Source organism: Orcinus orca, chromosome 3 (genome assembly GCF_937001465.1).
Source record: "Orcinus orca chromosome 3, mOrcOrc1.1, whole genome shotgun sequence".
NCBI classification, from domain to species: domain Eukaryota; kingdom Metazoa; phylum Chordata; class Mammalia; order Artiodactyla; family Delphinidae; genus Orcinus; species Orcinus orca.
Window position 1 is genome coordinate 3,899,627 of NC_064561.1, and position 15,357 is coordinate 3,914,983.

The 15,357-nt window shown below is 54.0% G+C and overlaps 1 protein-coding gene across 3 annotated transcripts in view; it reads left to right on the forward strand.

Moving 5' to 3' along the window:
* The window catches only part of KDM4B (lysine demethylase 4B), a 131,184-nt gene extending 125,926 nt beyond the window's left edge, over nucleotides 1-5,258 (forward strand). For all 3 annotated transcript variants that reach the window (XM_033400861.2, XM_033400862.2, XM_033400869.2), the window contains 5 exons: nucleotides 855-1,040; nucleotides 1,122-1,286; nucleotides 1,733-1,852; nucleotides 2,365-2,457; nucleotides 3,433-5,258. In XM_033400861.2, coding sequence (XP_033256752.2) covers nucleotides 855-1,040; nucleotides 1,122-1,286; nucleotides 1,733-1,852; nucleotides 2,365-2,457; nucleotides 3,433-3,609 — 741 coding nt within the window. In that variant the 3' untranslated portion in view covers nucleotides 3,610-5,258. The remainder of the gene's footprint in view (nucleotides 1-854; nucleotides 1,041-1,121; nucleotides 1,287-1,732; nucleotides 1,853-2,364; nucleotides 2,458-3,432) is intronic.
* Nucleotides 5,259-15,357: the final 10,099 nt, after the last annotated feature.

Genomic DNA, 15,357 nt, shown 5'->3' on the forward strand with positions numbered 1-15,357 from the left:
ACGGGCTGGTGGTTGCTGAGTGGTGGCAGGGCGTGGGCGTAGGTGCACATCGGCGGCCTGGGAGCTGATGCCCAGCAGAGCAGGTCACCCAGGCAGGGCGTTCCCACGGTGTGGGCCCTCTGCCCCTCCTTATGAAGGGCTACACTGCAGCGTCTCTCATTCAAAATTAAGATAAAATCCCCCATTTTATTTATATATTTATTTTCTTTAAAAAAAAAATCCCCCATTTTAAAGAGAACATTTTTCTTTTACTACATTCACAGAGTTAGGCAACCATCACCTCTATCTAGTTCCAGAACATTCCATCACCCCAGAAAGAAACCCCCTCCCTATTGGGTGACTGCCATCTCCCTCCCTCAGCCCCTGACAACCCCTAACGCACTGGCTGTCTCTGTGGATCTACCTGCCTGTTCTGGACGTTTCCCATCAGTGGAATCACACCCTGTGTGTCCTTCTGTGCCTGGCTTCTCTCGCTGAGCATCGTGTTCTCAGGGTCCATCCACGTTGTAGCGAGTGTCAGTGCCTCTCTCCTTTTCATGGATGAATCACGTTTCACTGTGTGATTGTTGGTGCCTATTCCAGTCTTGGAAGTGCTCCTGGGGGGCAGCTGCAGGCCGGGTTGGTGGGCCTGGGGTGGTTTGTGGGGGGCTCTACATCGCGGTCAAGACTCTCCCAGGATGCCTCCACTCAAGGCCGGCTGCCGGGACTCCGCACTCCAGCCCTGGGTCTCAGAGTCACTCCCAGGAGACAGACCTGGGGGCCCGGCAGGAGGCCTCCCAGCCCCAGGGGGCGGGGGCGGGGGCGGGGGCAGAGGCACCGGCCAGAGCCCCATTCCCACCGCCGTGTCCCCGCAGAAATGTGTGTACTGCCGGAAGCGGATGAAGAAGGTGTCGGGCGCCTGCATCCAGTGCTCCTGCGAGCACTGCTCCACCTCCTTCCACGTGACCTGCGCCCACGCCGCTGGCGTCCTCATGGAGCCAGACGACTGGCCCTACGTTGTCTCCATCACCTGCTTCAAGCACAAGTCGGGGGGTCACACTGTGAGTGCCCTCCTGCCCTCCGCCCTGTTTCCCTGTCCGCCCACCCGCCCCGCTGTGTTCTGACACCCCCTCCGCCTCCAGGTCCAGATCCTGAGGGCCGTGTCCTTAGGGCAGGTGGTCATCACCAAGAACCGCAACGGGCTTTACTACCGGTGCCGCGTCATCGGCACCACCACGCAGACCTTTTACGAAGTGAACTTTGACGACGGGTCTTACAGCGATAACCTGTACCCAGAGAGCATCACGGTGAGCAGCGCAGGGCCGAAGGGGGCAGGGCCAGTGGCGGTGGGTGGGGCGAGGGGCGGGTACAGGCGCAGGGCAAGCGTTGCCCTTAGGAAGGGAGGTAGCCGGATCCCTCACAGGGGTCCCCTGCATCCAGGGTCACCATTGTCCCTGATGGACAGGCCCAGGCTGTAGGGCCCCTGCTAGAAAGCGCCACCTGTTTCTGTAGAAACAGCAGAGAGCCAGGCCAGTCTAGATATGCCTGCAGGCGGGCGATACCCCAGGGCTGGGATGGCCACGGCACCCCCGGCCTCGGCACCTGCCCACAGCTCCCCTTGATAGTTCAAGCTGAGAGCACTGCCTTCTTCCTGGTGGCAAAATCTACCAGATGGGACCTTTCTTAGCCCAGGCGAGCGCGGTGACCGCGGCCAAGGGCGCCCCTTACCCCCCGCCTGTCCTTCCTTCCACAGAGTAGAGACTGTGCCCGGCTGGGTCCCCCACCTGAGGGCGAGTTTGTTGAGCTCCGGTGGACTGATGGCAACATCTACAGGGCCAAGTTCATTTCCTCTGTGACCAGTCACATCTACCAGGTGAGGGGGTCCTGTCTACCAGGTACAGGGATGGGCTGGGGCGGGGCCCTCGAAGAGGTCCTGCTGGGGATGATGGTGTTTGCCCACTAACTGAGAAGGTCAGCACAAGCTGGAAGGTTGTCCAACTGTCCAATATTATCCCCTTTGGAGGTGTCTTCCCGATGTGTGTGTGTGTGTGTGTGTGTGTGTGTGTGTGTGTGTGTGTGTGGTAGAACATACATAACATAAAATTTACTGTTTTAACCAATTTTTAAGCGTACAATTCAGTGCCCTTGTTTTTTTTAAAAACCAAGTTGGTTGTGAGCTTCTCACCGTAATTGTGGAAAAGAAATTATTGAAAGGGGTGGAATCTTTGACGAGAAACCACCCGTATCCCAGCGGGAAAGATGATAGCTGCTGACCCTGTGCTGCTTCCCGTGGCTTGTCTGGCAAGCAGGCCGTGAGAGTGCGGGTGTCGGGCCTCAGCCAGCCAGGCTGAGCAGCCAGCAAGCTGAACTGTGTCCCCTTGGCAGGTGGAGTTCGAGGATGGGTCCCAGCTGACAGTGAAGCGTGGTGACATCTTCACCCTGGACGAGGAGCTCCCCAAGAGGGTCCGGTCCCGGCTGGTAAGTGGCTGGGGGTGGGGGTGAGCGCTGCTGCCTGGGAGAGTGACCCGTCAGGTGGCCTTGACCTCCTGCCTCGGCCTTTGCCTGGTCTGGGATGGGAGGGTCAGCCTGGCCGGCGAGGAGGAGACAGAAGCGCCTGCACATGGATCTCAGCTGCAGGTCAGCAATGCACAAAGGAACAGGGGAGACTGGCCTCTTCTCACAGCCTTTCACTGTCTTCTTTCTTTTGTGTTTAATCCAAGGTTTTGAGGATTGGGGGCTGTGGCCATGGGTGGAAGAGCTGAGTCAGAGCTGGTGGGGGTCTCAGATGCCAGGTTCCCTTGGGGGACGGACAGGAGCTGCCAGGCAGACGAGTGGCCTGTATACACCCTGGCCTTGCCTCCTGCACTCTGTGGATGGCAGGGCGCCCGTCCTGCTAGGGAGCCAGTGACTGGGAGCTTAGGGCCCCTCCTCTGCCTGATGGGGGGCTCACTCAGTGAGCGTTGTTTCTCAGAACATTGTCATTGGCTGAGGGTCAGCAGCCCAGGGCCCTTGACCCCCAGCAGGGCAGGCATCTCCTCCAGCCAGGCCCCCGAGCGGAGCCTGTATTTCAGTCTGTTCCGGCTGTGATAACAAAATATTACAGACTGGAATTTACACAACAAGCTATCTCTCACAGTCCTGGAGGCTGGAAGTTCAAGATCAAGGTATCAGCAGATTCGGCACCTGGTGAGGGCTGGATCCTGGCTTACAGACACCTGCCTTCTGGTGTGCTCACATGGTGGAGAGAGAGAGCAAGAGAGAGCTCTCTGGGACCCCTTTATAAGGGCACTGATCCCATTCGCAAGGGCTGCACCCTCATGACCTCATCACCTCCTGATACCATCACACTGTGGCAGGGTAGGGCTTCAACACAGGACTCTGGGGGGGGGACACAGACCTAAAGGCCACAGCACCCCATCCGCACTAACCCCAGTGCCGTCTGATCTCCTGCAGTCGGTCACCACGGGGGCCCCGCAGGAAAATGTCTTCTCGGGAGAAGAGGTGAAGGCCGCCAAGCGCCCGCGGGTGGGCACCCCTCGCGCCGCGGAGGACTCGGGGCGGAACCCGGACTACCCGGCCTTCATGGAGAGCCTCCTGCAGGCGCAGTGCTGGCCCGGAGCCCCATTCTAGGACAGCCGGCCGCCCGGCGACCCCTTGGCCCAGCAAGGCAGGCGCGGCGGGCCCAGGCATTTGCTTGCTGTGAATCCCTGTCCTCGCCTCCGTGGCCCGAGAGGCTACCTTGGCGACAGGAGCGAGCAGGACGCCACACGCGCCCCCGGACTCAGGGAGCAGGGCCACGTGGGCTCTGGGGGGCCGGCGGGGGCACGCGCCACCCCCTCAACCCAGATTCGTAAACCACGTAAGCTCTTCTTCTCGAAAAGGTGCTACTGCATTGCCTGCCTCCTGAGCAGCCTTTGAGATTGTGACTTCTGTACATAAATCACCTTTGTGAGGTTCTTTCTATAAATACCTATTGTTTAAAAAAAACGCAAGAAGAGAAGGAAAGAAACGGAAAAACAAGCCCCAAAGTTGTTTTCTAGATTTGTGGCTTTAAAAACAACAAGACAAAATGTCCTTTTTCTCAGAACCAAGATTGCTGCGGGAGATGAAGGCAGCTCGTCTTTTCGTTTGTTGTGTTTTCTGGTCTCGCTGGTCTGTGAGTGGCGGGGATGCACTGTAGCTGCGGTGAGGCCTGGGGGCACCCAGGGATCCCGGACGGTGGCGCCTGGTCACTCACTCTCTCCCAGTCGTGAGATCGAGAAGGCCCAGGTGGCTGGCACCGCCGCCAGCGCCCAATGGGAGGAGACCGGCAGCTCCCTGGGTGGCCTGCCCCTTGTCTGCGTGGCCTTTTGCAAAATAAACGCTCTCTCCTCTGGTGGCTCCATCTTTTGCTTCTTCCCCTCGGGAGACCCATCCCCCAGCTGAGGCCTCGGGTGGGCGGTCCTCGGGGGGTCCGGCTACGGCCCAGGTGTGCAGGGGGTCTTCCCCGGAACCCGAGGGGCTGGCACATCCTGTATCCTCTCCGTGACGCGTGGATTTGTGTGTCCAGGAGAGAGAGAGCGCGAGGGAATCGTTTTCAGCTCAGAGGAAATCTGCCTCGTAAGGGTTGTGGGTTGAGTTTCCAGGCAAAAACGTGCTTCTTAGCCCCCCACCTCTCAGCTGCCCCGCTGTCCCCTGTAGGGGGATTGAGGGCGTCATTTGCTTGTATAGAACTTTTTTTAATTTAAAAAAAGAGGCTCTAACGGTTGCCAGGCCAGAGAGAACCATGTAAGGGAAGTGGAGAGCAACTTCCTTGATGGGGAGGGGGCAGGTGACCCGGAGGGGCGGGTGGGGCGGGAGGTGCCAGGGGAGTCGGCGGAATGTCTGGGTTTCCTCTGCATGCAGCAGCCCCTGCCCCAGGGCGCTGTCACTGTGTTCATATGTAGTTTGAAAATGCTATTTATATTGTAAAGAGAATAAAAGGAAGCGGGCAGACGCCCCTGCGGCCCTGGGTTGGGCGGTGGGCCGGCCCCCGTGGCCGGTCCCTCTGGGTTGCTGCACCCCGTCCGTCGGTCGTGGGTTCCCAGACAACTCGTGCAGACAGGTGGTCTCACAGCAAAGGGGAACGCACACTTCCCCCACGAAGATAACATCCGTGTCTGTGTGCGAAAGCAAAAAACAAACCCACCCACCCTGGTTTTTTTCCCACCTGAGATTAAGGATGCGCGCTGTATTTTTGCCTAATTCCCCTGCCTCTAGGTTCATAATGAATTAAAGGCTCGCGAGCACTGCGAATTACAGCTCCAGGTCTTTGCAGTGTCTTCTTTTCTGAGTGGGCGCCGGGAAGGCGGTCGGCGGTCGGCGTTCTCCGGCAGGGGTGGGCTCCGGTCTCCCCCTCCAGGATGGAACAGGCGTGGAGCCTACCCGGAGGCGGGGCGGGGGGTGGGGCACGCGGCCTGGCACCGCAGCCCCTGCTCCCCGCCTCCAGGGTGGAAGAAGTTTCCTTCCTGAGCTGGACATCTGAAGCTTGGCCCCACACAGGCCCCCAGCATCAGAGGCAGTCAGGGACCCTCTTCGTCTGACCCACCCCTTGCTTGTCAGGGGCCTGCGGCCACCCTCTCCCCCGGCCCTCCCAGCCTCAACCCAGTTCTTGTGACATCTGAGCCGGGGAGCGTATCTTGTGGTGGGCGGCCGCTGGGCATATGGGAGACAGTGGGGTCTCCCACAGTGGGGTGAGGCTGGGACCCCCGTATTCATGACCGTGTCGCTTGTCCAGCCAATACTGGGGATACAGCAGTAGGTGTGTCACCAGTGGGAGAGTTAGACAGTACGTAAAATGGGATGTCAGCTGTGATGTGAAGAACTGGGAGTCCTGAAGGAGATGAGAGGTTGAGCCATGGGGACTTCTTGGGACACGGCCCGTGCAGAGGCCCTGGGGCAGCACCGGGCCTGGATGTTTGGAGGGACAGTGAGGAGGCCCGTGTGTCAGGAGCAGAGTGAGCGAGGGGGAGACATGGAGGAGGGGAGGGCAGGGAGGGGACGGGGCAGGCCGTGCAGGGCCTTGTGGGCCGCGGGGAGGACTTGGGCTTTTACCCCCAGGGAGGTGGGACCCTGGAGGGCTGTGGGCCAAGGAGGAGGGGCGGGGCCTGACAGTTGCTCACAGGCGCCCTCTGGCTACTGAGAGGAGGACAGACCGTAGGGTGAGGTGGGAGCTGGGGACCAGGACAGAGGGGGCTGCGCTGAGCATCTGGATAGATGGCTTTTGCCATGACCTGAGATGGGTAGGCTCGGGGTGGGGAGAGGCCAGGAGCTCAGCTTTGAGCACGATCCCCCCCATATGAAGGTACATGGCTGGACATGGGGCCGAGGGCCAGAGGAGGGCCTTTAGGAGACATCAGCACCCAGGGGATATACTTACTGGATAGGTGGGCCCTGGAGTGTCTGTGCAAGACAGTGACGTGGGGGAAGTCAGGAGCATGGGGCCGTGGACAGGGCGCCCCCCTGGGCCTCGGTGTTTCTTCTGCAGAACGGGTGTCCTTCAGGGTGCTGTGTCCTGAAATCTCCATCCAGTCATTGCCACCATCACCCCACTTCCCAGACCCCCTTTCATAGAGATGCTGCTTCCAGCGCCCTCAACAGAGCCACCGGGACTCAGTTTCCCCATTGCTGCGGGGGAGTCTCTGTGACATCGACCAGGTGAGTCAGCATGTTCTGAGCCTGCCTGGGGCCTGGCGGACGTGGTCGGTCCTCAGCCCCAAGGAGGGGGCCACAGACAACAGCAGTGCAAGTGGCTGACCCAGGTGATCTCAGCAAGGCTATAGATGGCCCGCTGTTCCCAGCGCTCTCTGAAACGTCATAAAATGGGGAGGCAGTTCGGGACAGGCCATCGTGGACTGAGGCCAGGGCTAAGACACCAGGCTGGATCCCCAACCGTGCGGCCACATGGAGCGGTGGGGTCCATGTGGTGCTGGGCTCTGTGCCCAGCCCTGGAGTTTGAGTCATTTATCAGGTGGCCAATATCAACCGCCCTGTGCCAGGACCTGGAAGGTGGCTGAGGAAGAGGGGCACACGGTCGCTGCTTCTCTGGAATTTAGAGTTCAGGAAAGCAGGCAAATGATGGAAATGTAAGGGACCCTATATACAGCTTTGACATGTGTCCTAAAGGACAAGAAGGAGGGCAGAGACAGAGGGTAAGCCGTGGTCTCAGAGACCTGTCAGATGGGATGTCAGGATCCTAAAGAGGTGATGTTTAGACCCGACCCCTCAAGGGAGGTCGATCAGATTTGGGCCAGGGGTGCGTGGTGTTGAATACCGCAACCACTTAGGGCAAGGCCCCCGCAACCTACAGCCCTCAGTCCAAATCCGGTCCTCCACTTGTTTTTATAAATAAAGTTTTATTGGCACAGGCACGCCCATTCATTGAGTACCGTCTATGGCGGCTTTTGCTCTACAAGGGAGGGCTGAGCAGAGACCACCTGGCAGCCCAAAAGCTAGACATAGAGTATTTGGCCCTTTACAGAAAAAATTTGTGCTCATTTCAGACTTAGAGACAGTGAGAGGTGACAGCCTCCATATACCCGCTCTGTTCCTGCGACAGAATCGTTCTCTCATGGGGCATCCCTCAGTGCCCAGATCCACCTTGTCCCTCAAAGGCCCCTGATTAGGCGCTCTGTACCTAGCGCACCCCCCCCCCCCACAAAGAGCTCAGTGAGAAGAAAGGGACTTTGGCCTGGGCCCTTCCATCCAATCGTCATCCATCCACTGGGGGCTGTTTCCTCCACACCTGGAACATCTCTGCTCATCCTGCTGATTGCTGGCAGGAGGACCAAACACCCACTGTGTTCAACCCCTCAGGCTGCCCCCACCCCCTCAGGTCACCCCAGTGCAGAGAAGGACAGCGAATTTAGGCCTCCCTTGGCCTCTGCAGCCTGCGAGTCCTGGCTCTAACCCCCGCTGTCACGATTCACGGCTTTTATGACAGTGCTGAAATCTGCATGCCTGCTGCCCCATCTCCCCGTCACCAGCTGTCCCCCCCTACTCTCCTGGCCACCCATTCTGGCTGCCCCCCCGCCCCGGCGAGGCTGCTCGGGGACACAGAGTCACAGCCCCGAGATCACCACCAGGGAGAAAAGCTCCCAAAGACCCCAAGGCCTGGAAGCCAGGCTCAGAGAGCCCTGCAGCTCTCGGCTGGGCTGGGGGACTCACCTCGGAGCTCCGGCACCTGTGCTAGGGAGCGTTATCTATGGGTTAGATTACTTCGTGCTTTTGCTCCCTTAATGGAGAAAATAAGAATTATTTGCTGCCACGGACGGCCAGCCTGAGGGGTGACACAGCGGCCGGCGGAGGCGAGGCCGGGAGAAGTGAGTGGGTGCCTGACGTCTCCCTGAGGTGACGGGGACAGATGGCTCCCCTCCCAGCAGCTTCCGGGGGATGGGGAGGGACCTCCCAGGCAAGACAGCCTCCCTCCCTCCTCTTCCAGGTGGCCTCCACTGCTCTGTTGCCCCCAGCTTAGTTTCAAAGGACCATTAACTGGTGGCTTAAAACAACAGACATTTATTCCTTCCGGTCCTGGAGGAGGTCGGAAGTCCGAGACCAAGCTGTCACAGGGCCACGCTCTCTCCGGATGCTCCAGGGGAGAATCCTTCCTGCCTCTTGCAGCTTCTGGTTGCCCCAGGTGTCCCTTGGCTGTGGCCGCATCCCTCTCCACCCTATGTCTTCACACGGCCGTCTCTCTCTGTGTCCGTGTCTTTTCTCTGTCTCCGATGTCCCTCAGCCTTTCTCGTACTAGCACGCCAGTCACTGGATTTAGGGCCACCTGGATAATCCAGGACCGCCTCATCATCTCAGAACCCTTAACATAGTTACATCTGCAAAGGCACTTTTTCCAAATAAGGTCATAGTCACAGGTTCCGGGAAGTAGGGTGTGAGAGTGTTTTGTGGGGGGGAGGCCCCAGGCAAGCCACTCTGGTCTCCTCCCCCACCACAGCCCCAGGGACCCCTGCTGTAGCTCTCTGGTCCCATGACCATCCCCCTACTTGATCGTGAGCCCCGTGAGCATAAGGACACAGTCTCGGTGCCATCAGCACCCCCCATGGGCCTGACAGGCAGATGGATCCTGAGGAACATGGTTGGTGACCTACAAGGGCTGGTGGGAGAGGGTATAAAAGAATTAGGGGGAAGGGGAAACAGTAGCTGGAGTGAAGTGGGGTGACTCGCTCTGAGTACACCTTTTTGAAATAGCTCTGACTCTTACAATCACGGTCCTGTCTCACATACCCCAAACAATAACTAACTAACGTCAACCAGAATGTGGTGGGAACCCCAAAAATGGAAAACAGTAACACATGAACCCAACTGTGCTCTAAATGAAGGGGGAGGGAGAGAGAAAGGAGCTGATCAAAGTAACTTGGGAAACAGTGTTTTGACTGGATACTGTTAGGCTAGAAACAAAGATACCTATACACCAATGCTGTATTCCAGTAGAAACTGGTTCTCCCAGGTAAGTTATGCTGTAGCTCATTTATCTGAATCCCGGGGTTGAACAAATGAGTAAATAAATTGTAGGTGATGAGAGCCAGGTTCCTCTCAGAGAAAGCAATTACAAGGAAGTCAAGAGGATGGGAAGCTAGAACAAACCTTGTGCTAGCTGGAATCAGAAGTCCCAGTATTAATTCATGGTCCTCAATATAGAGAGAAAGATTAGATAGATAGATAGATAGGTAGGTAGGTAGATAGAGTCAGATAGTACAGTTAGACACAGAAGTAAATAGTAAATATAGGTGTGTGTGTATGCTTGGATACTCTGATGCCCCGATAGCAACGAGCACACCTGGCACCTGGACTTTGGTTTCTAAGTACCATTCTCTAAAAAACGGAACCAGAACTCCTTGGAGAAGCCATTAACTTTATGCCTGGGGCAGGCAAAACACAAGTCTGGTGCATCTTGAGTTGCCAGAAAGGAAGGAAATACTAAAAAATTTTATAAATATATATATGGGACACAGAACTCAAACCAAAGCCACTCCCAATAACCAACACTAGAAGAATTTGAACAATAAAATAAATGATAGTATTGGATTATAACCTAATAGAATAGAATAAATAACTGAATTAATACATACATGGACTGGCGGAGAAGGGACAGCTCTTCCTTACAGATGAATTCTGATCAGTTAACGTAGGGGTGAAAGTTTACGTTCAAACCGTTCACATTCAGTCACTCAGCAAATGCTGGCGGAGGGCCTTTGCTGTCCTGGCTCTGTTCTGGGAGCTTGGGCTATACGGGGGAAGAAGATAGGCAAAAAAAAAATCCTGTCCATGGGAGCTCACTGCCTCTCAGGAGAGGCACATAGTGTGAATAACCAAACTATGGAACAGGTTAGAAGACTATAAATGCTACATGAAGAAAAGAAAGTAAGAGAGATGAGGGTGGAGAGTCGGGTTACTATTTTATATAGAATGTTCAGAGTCTCACTGAGAAGGTGACATTTGAGCAAAGACCTGAAGGAAGTGAGGGAGTGAGTCAGGTGTACATCTAGGGGAAGAGAGCTCCCGTGCAGGGCATAGCCTGTGCAAAGGCCCTGGGGCAGGACCATAACTGGTTCATCGGAGGGACAGTGAGGAGGCCCGTGTTTCTGGAGCAGAGTGAGCGAGGGGGAGAGAGGGAGGAGGAGAGGGCAGGGAGGGGACGGGGCAGGTCGTGCAGGGCCTTGTGGGCCATGGGGAGGAGTCGGGCTTTTACCCCCAGGAAGGTGGGAGTCCTGGAGGGCTGGGGCAAAGGAGGGACAGGACCTTATTCAGGTGCCCACAGGCTCCCTCTGGTGGCTGCGGCGGGGAGGACAGACTGTAGGTGGCCAGGGCAGGAGCCTGGAACCAGGGTGGAGGCAAGTGAGTTGGTCCAGATAGGTAATGATGGGGGCTGGATCAGGTGGAATCAGAATGACCATTCTTTGGGTTTAACAGCGTGGGGGTCCCTGCTGACCCTGAAAAGGGGCAGTTAGGGTAGAGCAGGGGCATGAATGACTGGTTGGAGAAGGGTCCACATTTTTACACAAAGAATTGCCCTGTTCTTTGGTAAAAAGTAATATTCCATAGTGCAGATGGACTGTTAATTTGTTTAATCAATAACCTATTGATGGACTCGGAGGTTATTTCCAATTTTTCCCAATTATGAGCTATGCTATAGCAAAGCAGTTTTGTTATTACGTGTGCATGTTTCTCTAGAATAAATATCTAAAAACGGGGGTGGGGAGGGGAGGACTGATGGGTGGAAGCTTCTGTCGTTTTACTTTTAATTCCTGCAGCCAGGTGACCCCCCCAAATACCTTGTGCACCCCGACGTGCATTGGAGGAGGATGCCTCCTCCCCGTACCTTCCAGGATGAAAGCTCTCACCTAGCCTGTGATCCCCATCTATCGGATCAGTAAAAAGCTATATCTGATCATGGCCTTAACATTTATTCCTTTTATAATGAGTCAGGTTGAGCAACCTTTCAGATGATTAAAAGCCTTTTGTCAGAACTGTCTTGAAACACAGAATTTTAAAATTCCCCGATGACCATTTCCTGCCAGCGAGAGGGCTGATTTGATGTTCAATCTTTCACCGTGCTGCATCCATCCAGCCCCGCGTCACTGGCTGAGCTGTGGGTCAGGGGCCACACCCAGGCTTACCCTTCTCTTATTTGATTCTGTGAAATTAGAAAAACCAAGCCCATAATTACTGAGTAGTGAGACTGTCAGCAAACGGCTGGTGGCTGGACATCAGCTCAAACTAGGACGGGGAAAATGCAGGCATGTCTTGCCAAAGACCCCTGTCTATCACTGCAGGCTGGAAAAAACTGGTCCTTGCCATTTGGGGAAGGACCACACACTCCACACCCCAAGTTTGGTTGTGTTAACGCTGCAAAGAATCCCACATTTGTGTCTGCTGAAGTGTTTGGATGTGGTTTTAAAATATACCCCCATGATGAATCATCCGTCTTCTTCTCCAGCAGGAAAAGAAAATCATCACTGAAGGCTCAGACCTCTGGTGACGGAGCTCCGTTTTCTTAAGAAACCCCAATTTGTTCTCAGAGTTAGGAACGGCAGCCCCAAAGGGATTGCCCCGGGCTTCCCGAGTGGCTGAACACCTCCCGGTCACACTCCTGGTGAGCAGCCGTCTGAAATAACAGCCGCAGACGTGGGCAGCATGATCAGTGTTGCAGAGAAATATCTCAATACGCATGTTTCAAAAATGCACGTGAGCACTTTTTCCCAGGAATGCCTGCGTCCCTCAGTGGACAAAGTCTTGCCGCTGCTCAGCTTGAAGAGGGTGATGGGACTGGTTTCATAATCATTTTCATTGCTGTGTCCCCATGAGAAGGCAAGTCACTGCTACTGGCTGTTTTTGCTATATAAAGCTGTGTGGAATTTGTAGTTTATGAGCGACCACCTATTTATGTAGCCAGAGCTCCTCCTGGTTGTCCCCCAAGCTGGTGGCCCTTGAGTACCCACCCCACCTCGCCTTCCCCTGGCTACCCTGTGTCTCGCAAAGAAATACTTAATTGTAAAGATCCTTCCTTAGAGAAAAAGTTTTTAGTGATTAAACAAGGCAGATGGTGTTGGTGGAAAACCCCAGCAGACATCCCCAATTGCTTCTCCCTTGTCCTCCTCCTTTACATTAAAGGCTGGGAAGTCAAAGTACTTGCCTTCCCAGCCTCCCTTGCAGCTATGTATGGTCATATGACATGGTTCTGGGCAATGAGACATAGGCAGGGAATTCTGGAGAAGTTTTTTACTTCCTCGTGAAAGGGACAGCCAAGGCTGGTGCTGCCCTTTTTTCCCATTCCTCTTACCTCTTCCTCCCATATGGAATGTGGGCATGATGGCCAGAGCCACAGCAGCCATTTTACAAGAGAGAGGCTGAGAGATGTCCTTGACATCCTTCATTCTTTGGATTGGTAGTATTTGCTTATTTACAGGGTGTAAATACTGTCACCATGGCTGAATTCAAGCTAGCAACCTGATGTCACTGATTGCAGAATCATAAAAAGAAGCACAGTAGCCCACCATTATATAGTGTTTCCACCAGATACAATAAATATAAAAAACCTGAAGAACATACATGATAGCAAAACACGGTAAAATAAGTAGCAAGTGATGAGTTTTGAATATTTATTGCTTTGTTTTTAATATAATTTATTTCATTGGAAGTTTATGTAATTTTATTTTTCATAATGGCTGTGTTTAACAACCAGTTCACAACAATAATTGCCTTATTTCGCTCAAGTTTGAGAGTGGGATAAAAACGTTTGGTTGAGCCCAAAGGTCACTGAGTTTTGTTTGAAAAGTATTTCGTCCGGTTCTGTTATATTTGTTTGTGGCTCAGATTGCTAGGGGCCCCACATCATCTTTCAAGAGCATTTCCTAACCGTTGACACCAGGAACAGGGCTCGAGTGACCACAGAGCTAATAAATGCCAGTCAATTGCTGTACTTTCCATTCACACTCTTTCCAGTGCTTGTGAGAATTCCTCACGCTCACGACTTGATGAGTCCTGGCACATACAGATTCTCTGTTTCCTGTTTGGGCTGACCTGTAACTACCACTCACGCTAACAGCATATTTCTAGGTATTTACCTTACGATTTTAGCACAGCTTTTACACCTCAATGAACCACTTCCAAGCCACTGATACAATTTTTAAATTTCTTTTTTATTAAGCCATCATTTACATACCATAAACATATCTTCACTCTCACAGTTCTATAAGTTTGGCAAATGCATTCTCATGAATAACCACCACCCAAAACATGATATAGAACATCTCCCTCCCTCCACAGTATTACCTCATCACCCTCCAAGCTCCAAGGCAACTGTTGATCTGTTTTCTACTCCTCTAGATTAGTGTGACCTGTTCTAGAACTTTCTGTAAATGGAATCCTGCAGAATGTAGCCATGTGTGTCTGGCTTCTTTGTCTCAGCACAGTGCACTTGAGATCCACCCTCATTGCGTGTTTCAGCAGGGGGTTCCTTTTTCGTAGCTGTATAGTATTCCATGCAGGTCTGGACCAGAGTTTGTTTTGTATGCTCACCAGTCAGTGGACATACGTGATTGCAAGTGAAGCCACGTGAATTCATTCATACCCACAGCTGCTTGTGGGTATTTCATGAGACTATTATCCTCAGCTTTCACTGCTTCTTACTGAACCTTCTCCAGCTGGGGTTTCCAGCATGGAGCTCTTTCAAAGAAAGTTGCAATGATTAACCTTGTACCTAATTGCAGAGCAGAGGAGGGACAATGCACGGGCGGTCCAGGGACATTCACAGCCACCAGTGTGGCTGGAACAGGGTGAGTGATGGGAGGGCGGGAGGAGACAGAGGGAGCTTGCCCCAGGGAGGAGCTTGGCTTTTGTGCATTTTGCTGGAAGAGGACTGGGATCTCTGGAAGGATTCTGAGTGGGGAAATGTTAGGATCAGCCCAGAGTGGGAGTCAGGAGACCCTGTGAATCCCCTGAAGGGCCACGATACTAAAACTAGGGGGGGGGCTTCCCTGGTGGCACAGTGGTTGGGAGTCCGCCTGCCGATGCAGGCAACGTGGGTCTGTGCCCCGGTCCGGGAAGATCCCACAAGCCGCGGAGCTGCTGGGCCCATGAGCCATGGCCGCTGAGTCTGCACGTCCGGAGTCTGTGCTCCGCATCGGGAGAGGCCACGGCAGTGAGAGGCCCGCGTACCGCAAAAAAAACCCCAAAGAACTAGGCGGGGCTGATGGACTAGCCCTGCATCCCCCGGGAAAGGGGTGGAGAGCAGCCCTTGAACCCCTGCCTCCGCTGGATTAAACATATTGACACCAGGGTCATGACCATCTGATAACAGAATCCGTTCAGAACAGCTGCCTGGTGACAAGTATAATAAAGCGTATTAATGAGGCCATTATGACTCCCTAATTAAAAGCTAATAATGAATAGTTAATTGCCTTTAAAAGATGAAGCAAGGCCGGGCTGGGATTTATCTCTGTTTGCCTTTGCTTGCATGGATAGGCAGATATTTGGGAACTAATTAATTGAATCAAATCTTACAGAAAACTAATAATCTCCTCATGCCATTTGGGCTGTTGCATTAAAAGGTGTTTGCTGCGTGTCTGAGTGTTTCCATTCTAAGGTCCTGGGTCCTCTGTTCCTGGCAGGGGGTGGGGTTGGCGAGGTGAGGGGGGGGGCGGGTCTGGGGGCCATTTGTCCTCCTGATCTGGTTCACCCTCCGCTGCCCAGAGGCTGTTCCAGGGAACAGACAGACCTGGCCGAATCTCAGATCTATTTCCATAATAATAATAATAATTATTACCTTTTATTTTGAAATAGCTTAAGACAAAAGAAGTTACCAGAAATAGTACAGAGAAGTCCTATGTCCCCTTCACTCAAGCTCCC